This window comes from Mastigoproctus giganteus, chromosome 2 (assembly GCF_048544385.1).
Source record: "Mastigoproctus giganteus isolate SK-2022 chromosome 2, ASM4854438v1, whole genome shotgun sequence".
NCBI classification, from domain to species: Eukaryota; Metazoa; Arthropoda; class Arachnida; order Uropygi; family Thelyphonidae; genus Mastigoproctus; species Mastigoproctus giganteus.
The window spans coordinates 258,867,197-258,886,412 of NC_143576.1; the positions used below are offsets into that span (position 1 = coordinate 258,867,197).

A 19,216-nucleotide genomic window follows, 5' to 3' on the forward strand; every position below is an offset into this window, starting at 1 on the left:
AGTCTCTGCAATCAACGAAGACAGTAGGGGTGATTGTTACCTGATTTAACACCACATTAGCATTCAGGTGTGGTTCTTTCCCCTGCAAAAGGAACAATGTTGACAGTTGCAAAAAAAAAAAAAAAAGTAAAGAGAATGAAAATTAAATTTTAATTAGAAAAGGAAGTAGGTGGAAGATTCAATGCAGGACAGAGAAGCAAGTAGAATTTTAGATGATGTGAGGGGCCGCTGCTATCACCTTTTTTTTTTTTTAATCAGATATCCAAGACAAAATTACATGATGCATTCCTGAAGATTAATTCTTGTAGGAAACTGCATGTAACCTTAGGATTCAATCCTGCTTTGATTAAGCTTTAAGCCAAGTCCCAGGTGGTAGATGACTTTCATCAACTGGTGAAATACCACCACTTTGCTTATTGGAGGCTTGAAGTGGTGAAACCCATGTTTAGTCTCTAGAGCAAAGTTTCCGGCATCCCCTCCCCCCATACATATCCTTCAACCCATGCACGGTACTATGTACTATAGGTTTTGATACCTTTCGTGTTTGGGGTTTTCATAAAAAAAAAAAAAAAAAAAAAAGTACCCACAGTATGTCTTATTCTTACAGAAATAGTTAGAAAATTAACAGTAGTTGGAAATGAAATAATTAAAATGGAAAAATAATCCAAAGTGAAAGCTTTCAGAATAAAGAAAGAATAACAGAGTCCAACCAGCTTAAGTGGAAAAGAAAAGCATTGTAGTGATCTTGGGCAAGGATGAAAGCTAAAGTGTATTCCAGCATTATTTCAAACATCAGACACTTTAAGCGAAGACATGAAGAACATTGGAATGTTTGTTGCTGCATTGCAAATGGAGCAACAAAGGAATACCAAATTTTTCTTTAAACTGAGGAAATCTGCAACAGAAATGTACGAAATGTTAAAAACTGTTTATGGTGATGAAACGCTAAACCATGTGTGTGTGTGCATGTGTGTTACAAAGATGAATGTAACTGGGTTCCTGATGATCCAAGAAGTGAAGGTAGAATTGCAAAAGTTCAGGAAGAAATGAAGACAGTTGCAAAATTGTGACAAGAGTCATTTGACTCTCAGAATGGCTGATGCAAGTTGAATATGAATGAGAGAAATCAAATTCTGCATGAAGATTTAGAAAAAAGCAAGGTTCGTGAAAAATTTGTGCCATATGGCCTTGCGGATGAGTAGAAGCAATGATGACCATTGCAGTCAATTTTACTAATTGACTGCATTGGTCATTTTGTAAAAAAATATATAGTCATCATTTATAATGTAGCCTGAAAACGTTTTTTCCCTCTTGAATTGGAGGTACTGCTTCCAAAAAGAGTTGCTCACCACTGACTTAAAGCAAAGGTGAATAAGGATGCAAGGTTTTTCAAACAAGATTTGTTGAATGAGGCTTAAGCTCAGTGCTATAGCAAACCATCATAATTATGTGTATTGATCCCTTGATAATCCAGACATTCATTTAGAGAAGGCAGTGAACTAACCAGAAGTTAGTCTGGTCTTTCAGGGAAATTGAGTGACAGTATTTTCCTGACAGAACAGGTATTGGTAACATGTAATGCCTTCCATTTTTGAATTATATGGCGATGAAGTAGTTTGATACCAATGTGATTGAGTAACCCCCACATTATCATCATGATGTAAGGGCCTGTCTTGATAATCATTTCACAGATTGGTAGATAAGCTAATGGGGAAGCGTTGGATGTTCCACACACACAACTTCAACTTGTTGGGGGGAAAACTGAAGGATGTAGTGTGCTTTAGAAAACCAATAATGCTACAGCAATTAAAGAATGAAATTAAACAAGTGGGAACAATTTGGTATTCAGTTGTTTGCTGCTGTGGACAACATCTAAAAGCAAATGGTTAACGACTTGAACATCTGCTCCAGTTCATCACATGCCACAGACTATTGCTTCTGTAAACAATAATAATATCTTAGCTGTGTATTTGAATTATTTCCCTAAAATGAAATGACAAACCTCTTTTTGAGACATTTTGTATCTTGACCCTCCCAATGAGACATTTTGTAGTAATTGTATTCTGTATTCACTACCACATAATTGACATTTCAAACTTTTTTTCTTATTTAAGCATATTTAGATTATTTTGTCTATAATAGGACTTGTATCCACTTTTAAAAATGACGGCACGGCCCATTACAAATACAGTTACTATCATATTAATGGCTGTGCCATTAATAGTACAAACTTGTAATATTTAAATAACAGATAAAATGATATGTAGTTTTCTTTTGTTTTAAATTGATTTGCATTTTAGAATGTGATTATTTTAATTCTCTTTCACATTAAGTGCAATGGTGACTGATCTTGAATATAAAACAGAAGAGATTAAAGAAGGACAAGCTCATATTGAAGCACTTAAAGAAGAGATGGAGAAGGTGAGTTATCATATCTCAAATAATGCACCCTTCAATGCAGATTATTAAGTTTGCCCCTTGAAACTGGCAAAATGTTGCTTGATTTACAGTGAATTTTAGATTCAGGCTGTTGAGCAGCATCCTTTATCATGCTTAACACAGCAGTGGTGGTGGTGTCCCTAATTGTTTCAAATATGCTGAAGCAGGGCAGGATTAAGGATGAAATAGGCCCCTTCCCTGGCCATGTTTAAATTTGAGACCCCTTATATTTATATATATATATATATTTATATATATATATATATATATATAGCAATTAACATGGCTTCAAACAGCACAGGTTTCACTATAACATGGTTTTCAATTAAGTTTAGGTCAAAAATTTACTGTACATATTAAAACTCATTCAGTACCTAGAGACGTATATATGCTGCATTGTCGTAGCTTGGTATGCGTACATGTATGCTGCAGTGCCAACTCTATTGTGATAGCTTTTCAAATTTTTCATTTCACAATTTATTTTTTACCCATTTAAATACAATCGAAAATATATTTGCATCTTGGCTAGAAATCATTGCCAACAACATGCGTTCTGTTTGGCAGCTTTTTTTTTGCCCAATTTGGCAAATGATTTCACTTGTTTTGAATCGCAAATTCAGACAATTGCCAAAGACATTGTGAAGATTGGAAAAGACTTGGGATTCGAAACTTTGGACTCATTTGAAACTCATTTGGACGCTGTCAATGTACTTGACTGCATTGACCAACATGCAAATGACTTAGATGATGCAGCTCTATTTCAAACCTGTACTAAATAATATTGTAATAGGTGCATTATGGCCTTAGTAGCCCTTGCACCAATAAAACAATTCTGAAGTGAATAACACTGAAGTGGCACCAAAAGAATTTTCAACAGAAGAATTGGAGAAAGTTTTTCAGGGGGTTGACATGGCTTGCAAAGTGATTATGAATGGAGATCCAGACGTTGAACGTAGCATCAAGATATGGCAACTTTTACGAGATGGTATTCAATGCTACAAAGACTTGTACGCCAAGAAAAAAAGAGACTACTTTACCAGACTTTATTATTGAAATGCCTAAATAAACAATAGAGCTTCTTTCTCATCTCTCATGATGTTACCTTTTCATTAATAAAATTTTTTGCAATATTTTTTATTTCAAATCCTTTTAATTGTTTATCAAGATTAGATTTTTGTTTATGGGGTTGGATGAAGAGTGAAGTGTACAGAAGAAAGGTGGATGCAAGAGATGATCTGCTAGCTCGCAAATTGCTTATAGATTTATTATTTGTTTAAAACAATTAGCAGTCACCTGTTTATTGGGCTTTTCTGTTAGTGCAGTCTATCATAAACGGATAGTAAACTCGATCTTATTGAATTTGCGATAATACCGACAGCTGGAATGCTGTGGGTTATTATGGTGAAATGTATTTACACTTCCATGGAATCTTCAATCATATAAAAAAATTAGTTTTCAAAATCTTCTCTTCATTCCTATTTTTAAAGCTTCGTAACTTGTTACTCCATTCTCAAGGTGCCTCCGTAGCCAGGTGGGCAGGAGCAGCAGTGCGTAGCACACACTTCTTGATTAGACCGCGGTTCGAGCCCGTGACCACCAAATACGGAGGATGCGGAAAGGTCAGGGAATGACCACCGCATATCCCCGGAGCAATATGGCCTTAATTGCTAATGCTCCTAAAAAACTGAATAACAATAACCCATTCTACCAGACGTGTGAAGCAACACCTGGACTGAATTTTCCCTAATCAGTGGATTGGTCGTAGTGGTGCCATTAACTAGCCACCAAGATCTCCAGATCTAACCCCATTAGATTTTTGTTTATAGGGTTGAATGAAGAGTGAAGTGTACAGAAGAAAGGTGGATACAAGAGATGATCTGCTAACTCACATAACGGATGCTGTTGCCCATATAAAGGAATGTGAAGATACACTTAGACAAGAAACATGCCATGTTCTCATGAAAGTAGAAAAGTGCATTGAAGTTGATGGTGGCATTTTTGAAAATTTATAAACTGTTCCAAATTTGTCACTTGAAAAATAAATATTCAAATGCCTCTATCTCAGAAACCATTCGCAATAGGGTACATGTATATATGAACTTTTTTGCTTAAAATGACCTATCCTTTCACCTCCTGGAATATTTACCTTTTCTCCTGGGACACTGTGTGTGTGTGTGTGTGCGCGCGCGCGCGCGCACACACACACACACACACACAAAAAAGCACCTGGGGTGGATGGGATCTATCCAGTTATATTAAAGGAGGTGGCAAAGCAACTAAGCAAACCTTTAGCCATAATTATGAGAGCATCCTTGGACTCAGGGGAGGTTCCCACAGACTGGAGATGTGCAAATGTATCCCCAATTCACAAAGGGGGATCGAAGGGTGACATGAGTAATTACATACCAGCAAGTTTAACTTCTCTTTCGGGTAAAATAATGGAGTCACTGGTTAAAGATGCACTGCAGGATCATCTAGACAAGACTGCAGCAATAATTCAGACACAACATGGGGTTGTTAAGGGAAAGTCTTGTCTGACAAATTTGATAGGATATTATGATGTGGTTACAAAGGAATTGGATGCAAAAAATAATTTTGATATCATATATTTCAGGAAAGCTTTTGACACTGTTGCGCATGGAAGACTATTGTACAAATTGGAGCAGAATGGTATTAAGGGTAAGTTGCTACAATGGATAAAAGGATGGTAAGTGGAAGAAGACAGAGGGTGGTAATCAATGGGTGTTGCTCTTCGTGAACTAATGTTATTAGTGGAGTCCCACAGGGTTCGGTGTTGGGTCTACTGTTGTTTGTATATTTATCAATGACATTGATGAAGGTATATCAGGCTTAATGTCGAAGTTTGCAGATGATACAAAGGTTGGCAGGGTTGTTAATGACAGTAATGGCAGTGTGCTACTGCAACAGGATCTAGATAATTTGGGCAGATGGGCTAAGAAGTGGCAACTGAAGTTTAACCTTGATAAATGCAGAGTACTGCATATGGGTAGAAGTAACTCCAGAGAAACATACCAACTGTGTGGTATTACACTTAAGGTGGTAGAAAATGAAAAAGACCTGGGAGTAATTGTGCAGTCAGATATGAAGTTTTCTGAGCAATGCAGACAGGTGGCCAGGGCAGGTCATGGGGTTTTGTTAATGATATATAGGAATTTTCCTAGCAGGAAAAAGGTGATTGTCCCTCTATAAGGCAATGGTCAGGCCATGCCTTGAGTACTATGTACAGGTTTGGATGCCTCATTTTAGGAAGGATGTAAATTTGCTTGAGCGTGTAAAGAGAAGGGTAACAAGATTGGTGAGGGGAATGAAGGGATCCTCTTACCAAGAGAGGCTTAAGTTCTGCAAATTGCAGTGGCTGGAGACTAGGCACCTGCACGGTGATCTGATTGAGGTGTATAAGGCCTTGAATGGGTTGAGCACACTGAATTCTGATGGGATCCTTCCACTTGTTCAGATTACGAACCTAAGGGGGCATAAATTCAAATTATGAAAAGACAGATGTAGAATAGATGTGCGGAAATTTGCCTTTTGCCAGCGGGTGGTTAATTGCTGGAACGAACTTCCATCTGTCGTTGTGGAAGTTGACAGGTTAAATAAATTTAAGGAGGAACTGGACAGGCATTTGGAGGGAATGGTATGGTGTTTTTTTTTTTTTTTTGGCTGATGCTGCATAAGCTCATACACTTGCTTTCTTGCATCACATGCCACTACTACTACTATAATTCCTTGATAAAATGTAAAATAAGAGGTGAAAAATGTTTTGTTTTTTGACTTGAAAAATAAAGTAATAATAGAAACCTAACTTTTTTATTATACAATAAAAAGTATAAGAATAAAATTTAAACTTAACAAGTTAAGTTTAAGTATGCTTTTATATTACACATTTTTTGGTTTACTATTAGAAATTTTTATCACTACTTTAGAAAATATTTACACTGAAAATGAGGCCCCTGGCCATGACCAGTTTGGCCAGTGTTAATGCGACCCTGTGGTGAAGTGCTGTTACCTGATAGGTGGTTTCAAATATGGCAAAGCTATACTGATAGGTGTAAACTTTTTAATTTTTGGAAAAATTTGGGTTTTTTTGAATTCTGCTTGAAGTATGCCAATGTTTCATAATTTTTTAATTACAAGTTGGAAATTGTAATCAAGGAAAGATAGAATATTTATTATAATGAGATTGAAATACTTATTGTATGCATTTTCTGTAGTTCCTAATAAAAAATTAAATAATTTAAGAAATGCTGTGGTTTATACTTTTTTTTTTAAGAATTATTCTGTTAAATTTAAAAAAAAAAAAAAGTTAGTCATAAAATGTAAAGATGAAGAATGGCATCATTTTAATTGTATCTCATATTGTGAATCAACCTTCACAATGAGTTGCTGAGGTATTGCACTGCTTTGAATAAGTAATGCTTCACCACTAGAGAAGACTAATGTTACTTATTCTCTGTCGATACCACCACCTATGGTGGGTGAGCAGGTACCCTGTTGTTGTAATAGTGACAACCTAGTTATGAAGTATAAGTCCACAATATGAGAGATACCTGATGATATGTTTTGCCTGACGCAATGGGATTATGCTTAAGATTCACTATTGAACGGTCAGTGCTTTACACAATGTTTTGTTCATAGTGAACTGTTCAAGTTGATAATTGTCATTTTAATTATATTTCATATGGGTGGTGGTATCCGGCAAGAATAAGTAACATTGATTTTCTCCACTGGTGAAGCGTTACTTATTCAAAGCAGTGCAGTATCTTGGCAACCCGTGAAGGTTGAGTCACAATATGAGATACAATTAAAGCGATGCCAATTATTGACTTGAACAGTTCACTACGAACAAAACGTGGTGCAAAAGCACTGACTGTATTCAATAATAATTTTATTTATGGGGTTTTTTTTTTTTTTTTTGCACATGCTGTTGTATATTTATGAATTTACTGATTGCCTTTTTTATGCAAATAGGTAAATAACTTGTTCACAGCTAAATGTGAAGTACTTATGCAGAAGGAAAGTGAAGTTGTTGAAGAAACCAATAAATTAAAAGAGGTTAATCAGAAGCTTGAAGCAACACAGCAGAGCCTGACTTCAACAAAACAGGTTAAAATGAACTTTGCTTTGAATAACTTTTATGAAATTTCCTTGCAGCAAAGAATTTCAAAGTATTTGTACTTGCTCATAGCTATTATATACTAACTGTAAATTTAGCATTTTTAATGTGAAATATGAGGAATGTAACAAAAGTAAATGTGTATCTGCCAGTACAATGCTGATATTTGTGGATATTTTATATGACTTTTAGCTCCTAAATCTGAAAACTATACTTATAAATTTAAACACATATCATATTTTCCTCCATTATCACTCAAGATAAAATGGCCATTAGCGATATATCATTTCAGGTACAATGCTGAAACAATACAAGGTATGGCTGAAAGAAATGAGAAATATTTGTTAAATCATTTATTATTTTAAATACAATATTTTATCATCTTTAAAGTAATCTTCATCCACTCCTGTGCTGTGCTCCATTTGCAATTTTCAGGATCTAAAACAACAGTGCACCTTTAATTGCTGTGCTGCATTCTTCTGAATGTCTGTGAAGTCCTCAAATCATTTACCTTTAAAGTGGATTTTAATTTTTGGAAAAAAAGTCACACGGCGCCAGATCTGTTGAATAAAGGCATGTGATCCAATGTTGTGATCTTGTTTTTCGTATTAAAAATTCTCTCACTGCAACAGAGGAATGACACACTATATTGTCACTATGCAAAAAAACCATTTGTCTAGTCATAAATTGGGCTGTCTTTTGAATTTTTTCATGATGTCTTAACATTTATTAAATCTCAACTTAGTGTCTGATTTGCCAGGACAGATTTCATGATGAACAACACCATGACAATCAAAGTAAAGGACAAACATGGACTTGATCTTCGATTGAGACATTCTTGCTTTCTTTAAAGAGGATGTTTCCCATTGCATGGTTTTGTGGATCATACTGAAAGATCAGGGATTCATCTTCTGTTATCACTGAATCTAAAAAGTCGGGAGTTTCACTTTTTTTTTTTTTTTTTTTTTCCCCCCAAATATTCACTGCAGACTTCCTTATGTTTCTGCTTCGATTCTGATAGTCTGTCAGGACAAGTGCACACCTTTCTCATGCCCAACCAGTCTGTCAAAATTGTTCTCACCGTTTCTTTGTCAATGTGTAACTATTCTGCGAGTCAGATCAGTCGACCGTTAGATGAGTTGAATGCCCAACCAATGCACACAATCACTCAATTTTTTTTCAACATTTTGTCATGTCGAAGTTGGCAGTTTTCCTGTCTTGTCATTGTGGACATCTTCCAGTCCCTCTCTGAACCATTTGTGCCATTTTTACACTTGTGGTTGACTCGTGGTTTCATCACCATACACTTTCTGTAACATCAGCAACATTCCTGCATCATTTTTACCGAGCTTCACTAAAAATTTAATAACAGTCCGTGGTTGGTGATCATAAGGATGCTTGAAATATAACAAATTATCTGAAGTCATGTTTGACATTTTGACAATTTCTCATAGTAGTGCCAAGTGTGAGAGAATATTTAGCCACATTAGGAAAAAAAAAACTGAATTCAGATCTCTTAGTGATGAAGCTTTGGAAATACTCCTGACAACCAAGTCTAGACAGTAAGTTCATTGTTATGAACAAACCTTTGACTCAACGTTACTGAAGAGGGAAACGTGTGCAACAGTATTTCTTTAAGCAATCAAAATCAGTGTAAAGTTGATGTTTAATAGAGTATCCAACAGAAATGCACAGACTGAAAAATGTTAGGTAAGCTAATTTTTAAAAACATACTGCATGGGTAAATGATACTATCGCTGTATTTTATTGTAAAGTGTATTTTGCCACTGAAAAATGATATCTAGTGCAGTGCAGACTGCAGAAAAAAAAAAAAAAAAAACCCTGTTTGTTTTCCCTATTTTTCTCCTGCTTACAGATATCTAGTCACCCTTTTTGTAAGTTTATAGCTGGCAGATGTTCATAAATCATGCAAGAAATTGCAAAAACATCAGTATGGTTTATATCTTTTCCAAAACCTTTGAAACTCATTACACAGTAGCAAAAAAAAAAAAAAAAAAAACTCAAAAGCAGGTGTTGGAATTTTTCACTGATATTTCTCCTGACAGAAAATCTACTGTCCTTCAAATATGCATGTAGTATTGAGGCTTGTGATGCAAGAAAGCAGGCATATGTAACATCAGCCAAAAAAAAAAAAAACCCATTTTGCACATCCAATCCCTCTAAACATTTGTCCAATTGCTCCTTGAATTTATTTAAGCTATCAGCTTCCACAATAGCAGGTGGAAGTTTGTTCCAACAACAACTAACTGCTGGCTAAAGGCAAATTTCTACACATCTATTCTACAACTGTCTTTCCTCAATTTGAATTTCTGCCCCCCTCAGGCTTGTAATCTGAGCAAGTGGAAGAATCCCATCAGAATTCAGCATGCTAAACCTGTTCAAGGCCTTATACACACCGTTCAGATCACCTCGCAGGTGCCTAGTCTCCAGATGCTGCAATATGCAGAAGTTAAACCTTTCTTGGTGAGACCATTTGGTTTCCCTAACCAGTCTTGTTGCCATTCTCTGTACTCACTCAAGCAACTATACATCCTTCCTGTAATAAGGCCTCCAGACCTATACTCAATGTGTGGCCTGACCATTTCCTTATACAAAAGGAAAATCAACTCCTTTTCCCTACTGGCAAAATTCCTGTATATCATTGACAATACCCAGTGACCTGCTCTGGCAGCCTGTCTGCCTGCTTAGAAAATTCCATATCTGACTGCACAATTACTCAGAGGTCTTTTTCATTTTCTACCTCCCTAAGTGTAGTACCACATAGTAGGTATGTTTCTCTGGGGTTACTTCTACCTGTATGCAGTACTTTGCATTTGTCAAAGTTAAAATTCAGTTGCCACTTCTCAGTAAAAAAAAAGGCCCAAATTTTGTAGATCCTGTTGCAGTAGTACACTGGTGCTGCTGTAATTAACAACACTGCCAATGTTTATCATCTGCAAATTTCGACATTAAGCCTGATATACCTTCATCATTATCATTGATAAATATACAAAACAACAGTGAGCACAACACCGGACTCTGGGGAATTCCATTAATAACGTTAGTCCATGCAGAGCAGCATCCATTGATTACCACTCAGTCATCTCCCACTCAACCACTCTTTTATCCATTGTAGCAACTTTCCCTTAATACCATCCTGCTTAAATTTGTATAGTAGTCTTCCATTCACAGCAGTGTCAAGTTTTCCTGAAATCTAAGTATATGATATCAAAATTATTTTTTGCATCCAGTTCCTTTGTAACCACATAGTATCCAATCAAATTTGTCAGACAAGACTTTCCCTTAACAAACCCATGCTGTTGCTGAATTATTATTGCAGTCTTGTCTAGATGATCCTGCAATGCATCTTTAACCAGCAACTCCTTTATTTTACCTGGAACAGAAGTTAAACTAACTGGTCTGTAATTACTCATGTCACCCTTATGTTTAACTTCAACAATTTCTTCCCCACTTTGCTCTCAGTTATTGCAGAATCATTAAGCACCCTGTTACAGTTTAATAAACATCCGGCGTTTTTCTCCTTTAATAACTGGTGTGAATGTAGATGCAAAATACTCATTCAGATTATCAGTTGTCTGAGCAGGATCATCAACAGTCGAATCATAAATATCAAGTGTACCAATCTGATTCATCCCCTTTCTTCTAGAGCAGGCAGGCCTGGGCAAACGTTTTGGCTGAAGGGCCACATTAGGAATTCAAAAAGAAGGCGGGCCGCACATAAAATACTATTTTTAGATATATATTATTTGTTATCATGAAGAAGAAATATAACATAAAAAAAAATTATTCTCTAACAACCAAGAATTTTAATGAGATGAATGGAACCGTTTTACATCTTTTAACATTTTTTTTAATTTTGGGTTTTAATTTTATAGTTGAGATTCTTAAAACTGCTTGTAAATGTTCATCGGTGATGCTTGATCGTAAAGAATTTTTATTTAGATTCATGATGCAAAATGTTTGTTCACATATGTAGGTTGATCCAAAAATAACCAACATTTTTTGGAAAAATATTTAAGTTCGTCGAATTTGTCTGAATTACGAGTATTGTAAAATTTACAGATTTCCACGACTGTGCAATTCCCTTAAATCAGTATCACACTGCAGATCTATAATCTGAAGTTGTAATTCACTCGGTGCACTATCAATTTCTATTGAAAATGAGTTGCGCACTGTTGCCAAACTTGTCTCAATTTTTCGCAAATCTTCGTGAAAAGTTGTCATTCAAAGCATTGACAATATTTTTCAAATTTATTTTCTGGAATCTTCAGCAACTTCATGGTTGGAAAGTGGTCTACATTGTTAATCAATAAATGTCAAAGGAACAACTGGAGTTTTAATTGAAATCCATTCAAACTTTTTAACATATCATGACGTATAAATTTTTTTCTGTTGTAACACGGTGTTGAAAGTATTCAAGCGTGTCACGACTTCTAGGGTAAACACAAAATCACAAATTCAGTTATCAGTTAATTCGGGAAGGTCCATAATATTTTTCAGTTTTAAAAATAGAATGATGTCATCTTTAAGATCCCATACTCACCGAAGAACTTTTCCTAACCTAAGCCATCGAATTTGGCTATGATAAGGAATATCTGTGTACTCGGATTCAATACCTTGAAGAAAATTAACGAATTGTCTGTGTTTCAGGCCCCTCGATCGTATTAAATTTACTAGTTTAATAATACAAGATGTGACATGTTCAACTTTTAAAACATTTTTACATAATACTTGATGTATAATACAATGAATTGTAATTAAATTATAATCAGGATAATTTTCACAAATTTTATCCTGGAATTTTCTTTAACGCTCCAACATTTTTACCTGTCAAACTTGGTGCTCCGTCAGTTGTTACGCTTACCATTTTGTTCAATTGTAAATTATATCTTGTTAAGCATTTTTCAACTTTTTCAAATATATCAACTCCCGTTTTTTGGTCTTTAAGAGATTCTATTGATAGAAGCTGTTCAATAATTTCAAAATTAGAGGTACATTCACGTATGAAATTTAATAACTGTGCAGTATTCTTTTGGTCATTACTTTCGTCGAGAGCTATCGAGTACCGTGTTATGGATTCTAATACTGATAATAGTTGCTCATTCAAATTTGTATCGATACTTCTTACTACGGTTTCCCGAGATAAACTTATATTCTCAAATTTGTGTTTAATGTCAGGACATAATTCCACAAGCTTCAGTCATACATTCTTTAATATAGTCTCCATCAGAAAAAGGCTTGTTGCTTTTTGCAAGTTAGCCGTTTGTAGTTAGCCGCGTAAACACATTTTGTTGTCTAGATAAATTTTGAATCAATCCATCAGCAGTTTTCTTTCTCGCTTCCGGAGTTAAATTGGCACCATATTCAGAATGTTTAGTAGTGAAATGTCTTTTACTATTGTACTCTTTCAACACTGAGACACTCTCCCGGCAGATGAGATAGTCTTGTTATTTATGTTAGCAAAAAAATATTGTTCCACTCTTCATTGAAGACATGATGCACTTGTTGAATTTTTCATTTTTTATTCATTTTTAAAAGGGCGTAAATATTATTTTTATCGCTACTGGCACCAAGATGATAACCGAAGATAATGCAAAAAAACTAACTGTGGGATGACCGTCAGAGAAAACAGATTGAAACTGCGGCCAGTCAGCGGTCCTATCCTATTACTCCACCACCGCAGCAAAGCCATTGTCATCACCGGTTGTCTGTTACCGTAGTTTCATGCAGTTAGTTTATAATCACAGATTATACCGTTATAAAAGCGCCCGTTGGCTCGCTCCGGTTCGCGCACAATTTCAAATTCTATCTCAATTTGAACAATACAGAGATGATAAAACAATTTACAAGTCGACAAATTCTATAATGTATTACATATACAAATTTATTTTTCAAAAAGATGTTGCAAAAGGCATAAAATAAGTAACATTTTTTTCGAAAATACGATTAAAGCTCGCGGACAAAAAATGTGTGGCTGGCTGCATGTGGCCCGCAGGCTGTAGTTTGCTCAGGCCTGTTCTAGAGTTTATATAAGTAAAGAAGTCTTTGCTGTTTTTCTTAGAATCCTTTGCCAAAGATTTCTTGTAATCTGCTTTTTGAAAAAAGCAGATTACAAAAAAATCTTTCACAAAGGGGATTATGCTTGCCGCCTAATCTCCTTTGTGACTTGATTACAGACTAGCTTATATCTGCCATAGGCTTCTGTGTCACTTGATAATTTATATGCATCCCATGCATTTTTCTTTTCTGCTACAGGTCTCATTAGTTCATCTGACCTCCATTTAGGCCTAACGTTAAACAATATTTCTTTATCAGTATGGAAAGCCTAGTAGCTTCCACGATTAATTCCTTGAATGCTTCCCACTTAAAATTTGCTGTTGGTAACATCAGTTGGTCCCACTGTACAGAATTTAAACTGTCTGAGACCACTCTAGTCACCTTTACAGAAGCCAAAACCCTTCCCTTACCCCTGATGGTAATTATTTATTTTTAAGTAAATGCCACATCAGTACACTGTTGATCACTGCCACCTAGTGGTTTCTTTATCTGCAAATTCTTAATGCATGAATGAACACTGCTAATAACTAGATCAAGAGTATTACACTCTGGTTGCCTCTTGAACATGCTGCTGCAGAAAACAGTCATCCAATAAATCCACAAAAGTCTTGCTAGTGTACAAGTGACGAACCCACAAATTCCAGTCAATATCTAGGAAATTAATCTCTCATTATAAGACAATCTGATTTACTGGCCCATTATTTCTCTGCACAATTGCTCATTATACTCATCAGAGTCATTAGGCCTGTAACACACTCCTTTCATTTTTGCTTTCCCAGTGCTTATGTCACACCAAACTGATTCAACATTGCACTGCCCATCTATGTCAACTGGATGCACTTCCTTAGATTTTGGTTTTTTTAATTAATAGAATAACCCCTCCTCCTTTCCTATTCTTTCTGTGCACATTGTACTCCCCAAATTCCAATTCTGCATTCCTAATATCTGTGTGACACCGTCCCTGATATCCCAACAATATCTGCATTTGATGTCTTGACCAGCACTTAAAATTCATCAAATTTATTTACTTGTACTATTAGTAATAGTACAACTAATAGTTACACTATTAGTAATAGTATTTGCCATATAGTGCAAGGAAGCCACAAGCTTTTGTTGCATTGCCAGAAAAAAAAAAAAAAAAAAAAACAAGTTGATAAGAAAACACAAATTATATGCTTCCCTTCTCACAAGATAAGTATCCAGTTGACCTTTGAATTTATTCAAACTATCAACCTTAACTACCTGCAAGGGCAACTTGTTCCAGCTATCAACAACTTGCTGGCTAAAAGAAAACTTCCTACAAAATAATCAAACCTCAAGCCTCTTAATTGAAATTTATGACCCCTAGTTCTGGAATTCTTTTGAAACAGTCAATTCCAGCTTTGTTCATTTTACTAATCCCCATCACAGCCCTATAAACCTCAATCAGTTCACCTCTGAGGTTCCTAGTTGCCAAGCTCTGTAGGCGAAATAAGAGTCTTACTTCAGAATAAAATCTGTTTTACTTCATACTGTCTTCCTTCTGTCGATCTCACCATTCGAGTCTCCTGTCTTTGGACCCTTTCAAGAAACTTTTTTTTTTTTTCCCCAGATGAGGTCTCCATATTTGAACACACTATTCCAAATTTGATCTTACAATTGCCTTATACAATGGAATTATGATCTTCCTGTCCATAAATTTCATGTTCTCTGGTTGATTTATGTTTTTGCTGGACGAAAAACTGATTTCCCTGGTGGGAGCCTTGCTATTTTCTCTCTCTCTCACAGACTGAATCAGGCAATGAGTGAAAAAAAGGCCCATAAGTTCCATCATGTTTGAATGTTCAATAAATCATCAATAAGACACTATGGACTTTGCTGGCTGCCTGTTTACACTGCTCAGAAAACTTCATATATATCTGCCTGTATTGTAACTCACAGATCCTTTTCCTCTGCTGTTTTTAATTCAGCTCCACCAGGTGTATAATTTATTTATTAGTATGAATCAGAGCTATAATGCTCAATATGTTATACGTTGATATCAGCTCACCCGTTCACCTACAAAAGATCGATTATCTTTAATCATTTCGCAATGATCGCCCGTTTACCTACAAAAGATTGATTATCTTTAATCAATTTCTCAATGTTTATAAATATTCAACGATAGAATCTGCGTTGGGCTCAGAAATACACATTAACTAGCAGATTCTTAAACAGGGGCTACCCACTTGCTATAATGTACAGAATTAGGGTACAAGCTAAGGATAGAATACAAAAAAATACACCAACCAACAATAGTAATATCAAAAAATACTTTATTTCTGTCCCACATGTTGAACGGTGGCACAAACAACTTAACAGATTCTTTAAAGATACCGAATTTAAAATTGTAGCCAGGCCAATACAGAAATTACACACTATACTGAACAATCGCTCAGTCCTTTCCTCGTTCGCAACACAAATAAATGACACCGCAAGAAAAGTATGTTTCTTGTGGTGATTGCGACTCATCTTATCAGGGTTCTACGTGGTTTCCTCTGAATTTTGTGTTAATCACCATGCAGCCTCAGTTTGTGTGTCTCGTTCAGCGGTGTCAGAATCAGCCTTTCATGCCATTAATGAAAAACATTTTATTTAACGAGGCCAAAATACTTAGTGTTCAACATAATTATATGAGACTATTAATTGCAGAAACTGGCGCAAAGACAAATAATCCTCAGCCCTATTCGGTAATTTTCATTCCTGTGATTACAACATATGGTCACAGCATTGTCAGCTTCAGGAAGGAAAATCGTTTTGCATTTTTTTTTGTTAAATTAATTTTTTACTTAATTTTTAATTGCGTTAAATTGATTTTTAATTGTGTTCATTTGATTTTTAATTATTGTTAATTATTTTTTACTGTAATGTAAGATTTTCGATTTTTTAAATTGTTTTTATTTTAATTTCTGGAGAGTATCATATGGAAGTGTTCTACGTATCGTATTGAGGTAAACTTCTCTTATTCTTTTACAAATAATTTATTTATTTCCCAAGTGTAAGACATTGCATTTAGCATCATTAAAACATGCCACTTCTGACCCCTCTTTGAAGTCTGCTCAAGTCATCCTGAAGGAGTATTCCTTCACACTGATCGTTAACAACTTTGTCAATCTTTACTTAATCTACAAATTTTGACATAGTCGTCTGTCCCTTTATTGATCTCATTTATAAAAATGAGAAACAAGAGTGGTCCAAGAACTGATCCTTGAGGGACTCCACTCCTGATGTTACACCAATATGAAGAACATTCATTAATTCAACCTTCTGCCCTGCAGCAACCCAGCAATCCATCTTAGAATCTTACCATTGTCCTCTCATGAAGGACAGAGTTAAATGCTTTGCTAAAATCCAAATAAACTATGTCAAAATTATTCCCTAAATCATGAGTAACTGTCAAAATAAGCTACTAAGTTAGTTAAGCATAATTTACCTGTAATGAAGCCATGTTGTATGCCCTTCAGAATGCTATATCTATCTGAATATTCCAGGATTGCCTTCTTAATCACTGCCTCTAAGATTTTTCAGACTAAGTGGTCTGCACTTCACACTTCTCCAATCCAAAGAATTCCACCTGAGTCTAAAGATGCCCTCATAATTAACCTCAATAGTTCAATACACACTTCTGTACTTTCCCTCAAAACTACAGGGTATATGCCATCAACTCCAGGAGCCTTAACTTGTCTTTATGCTCAAAAGTTTTCCTAATAAACAATCATCTGTAATTATGACATCACTAATTTCATATGGTTCAGCCTCACTTGCACAGCATGGTCTTTCATCAGTAAAGACAAATGCAAAGTACCTGTTAAATTCATCCAGAACATCAGCTGGGTTGTCTAAGACTTTCCCACAACCAGTGCACAAGGGTCCAGTCTGATTTGCTTTTTTCTTCCTTGTATTCACACACACGAAATATTCCTTGTCCCCATTTTTTACTCTCTTAGCCAATGCTTTCTCACATGCAGCTCTGGCATCCCTGACTTTATTTGTTGATACTTATTTGTGGTACAAGGTGACATGGAACAGAAGTATGTTCAGGAGCACTTGTTTTGAGAAAAAGTGGAAAAATACCATGATGTTTGCAACTTTCTTGGCATCAAGTTGTTCATAATTCTACCAACATCATCCTTTTGACAGAAGACCACAGGAGACATTGAGTGGAGTGTACTAGGTGTAGGAGGTGGTTTACCAAGATTCAGTACAAGAGTTAGAAGAAAAGCAGGATGCTAAAGATAAAATTTCAATGTATTGATGATGCCCAGAATTTCAATGATGTATTGATTGATACTGATGCCCAGTATCTTCATCCACATTAAGAAAAATGTAGTATAGTGTACCATTACAGAAGACTACAGGATCAACATAAAAGAACTTGAGATTCTCAAGATTTTATTGGTTTTGTTATGAAAGTTTTGTTTGCATGAATTTTTTTTTTTTTTGTACAATTAAGAAGGAAGACTTACATAAATATACCTTATATTTCTCATTCTGCTGGGAGAAAATGTATATGGTTGCAGTATATTAGATTGTTTGCAGAAAGAAAACTTGAACCTCTTAGTTCATGATGAGTACAATAATTATTATTAAACTAAAAGATATTAGCTGAGTTTTAATTGATTTAATAAAGTTGTTATAGTTAATATATTTATGATTTGTAGTAATACTTTTCTATATTTAAGTTTATTTTTCTAGTGTTTGTATGAACCTGACTGAAAATTACCTTTCTAGCCAAATTTTTTGGATGTTATTGTAAAATACTGACAATTAAATTATGCTTTCACTGTGTGTGAAACTTAATGTGAGTTACTTTATTTTGTAGGTTCTTGGTCAGATGATGCAGGAAAGGGATGAACAATTGCATCTCGTGTCCATTCGCAGAGATAAAGAGCAACAGCTGACTGCTCAAGCCAAGCAGGTAAATTTCTGTTTACTCTTCGTCATTTGTTGCTGCATACATGTTGAATTATGTGTATAGTGTACTATAGTGCCAGATTTTTGGCACTATAGTTCACAATGGGATGTACAATTTTGATCTGTATTACTGAAATGTTTCAAACATTCCAAACAAACTTGACTTTTTTTTGGAGGCTGCTAATCCTATAATTATTTTGTCACCTACCTACTTTCACGGTGTCTCTGAAAGGTATTGAAAGGCTTCATTGCTGTATTTTTTGCAGTAAAATGTCAATCAGTGGGATGCTTTTGAAGCATCCCACTGATTGACATATCTATATAACTGAGAGATTGGGTGTCTAGGCTATTTTAGTCTATAGTAGGAAACTTGCCTGTTGTCCAAATGGTAAATAAACATCAGTTTATTCCTTTCTTTACATTAGCATTAATAGAGGCATACGATGCAAGAAATCAAGCTTATGCAGCATCAGCCAAAAAAAAAAAAAAAACACCTCCCATTTCATCCCTCCGTTTGTTCCAAATGCCTCTCCAGCTCAGCCTTAAATTTATTTAGGCTATTAGCTTCCACAACAAAAGATAGAAGCCTGTTCCACCAATCAACTACCCGCTGGCTAAAGGCAAATTTCTGCA

The 19,216-nt window shown here is 35.3% G+C and overlaps 1 protein-coding gene across 1 annotated transcript in view; it reads left to right on the forward strand.

Annotated features, from left to right (window-relative positions):
• LOC150090420 (kinesin-like protein KIF11-B) overlaps window positions 1-19,216 on the forward strand; it is a 336,901-nt gene that overhangs the window by 201,166 nt on the left and 116,519 nt on the right. The window contains exons 11-13 of the mRNA XM_090390308.1: window positions 2,334-2,421; window positions 7,429-7,563; window positions 18,492-18,587. Coding sequence (XP_090246434.1) covers window positions 2,334-2,421; window positions 7,429-7,563; window positions 18,492-18,587 — 319 coding nt within the window. The remainder of the gene's footprint in view (window positions 1-2,333; window positions 2,422-7,428; window positions 7,564-18,491; window positions 18,588-19,216) is intronic.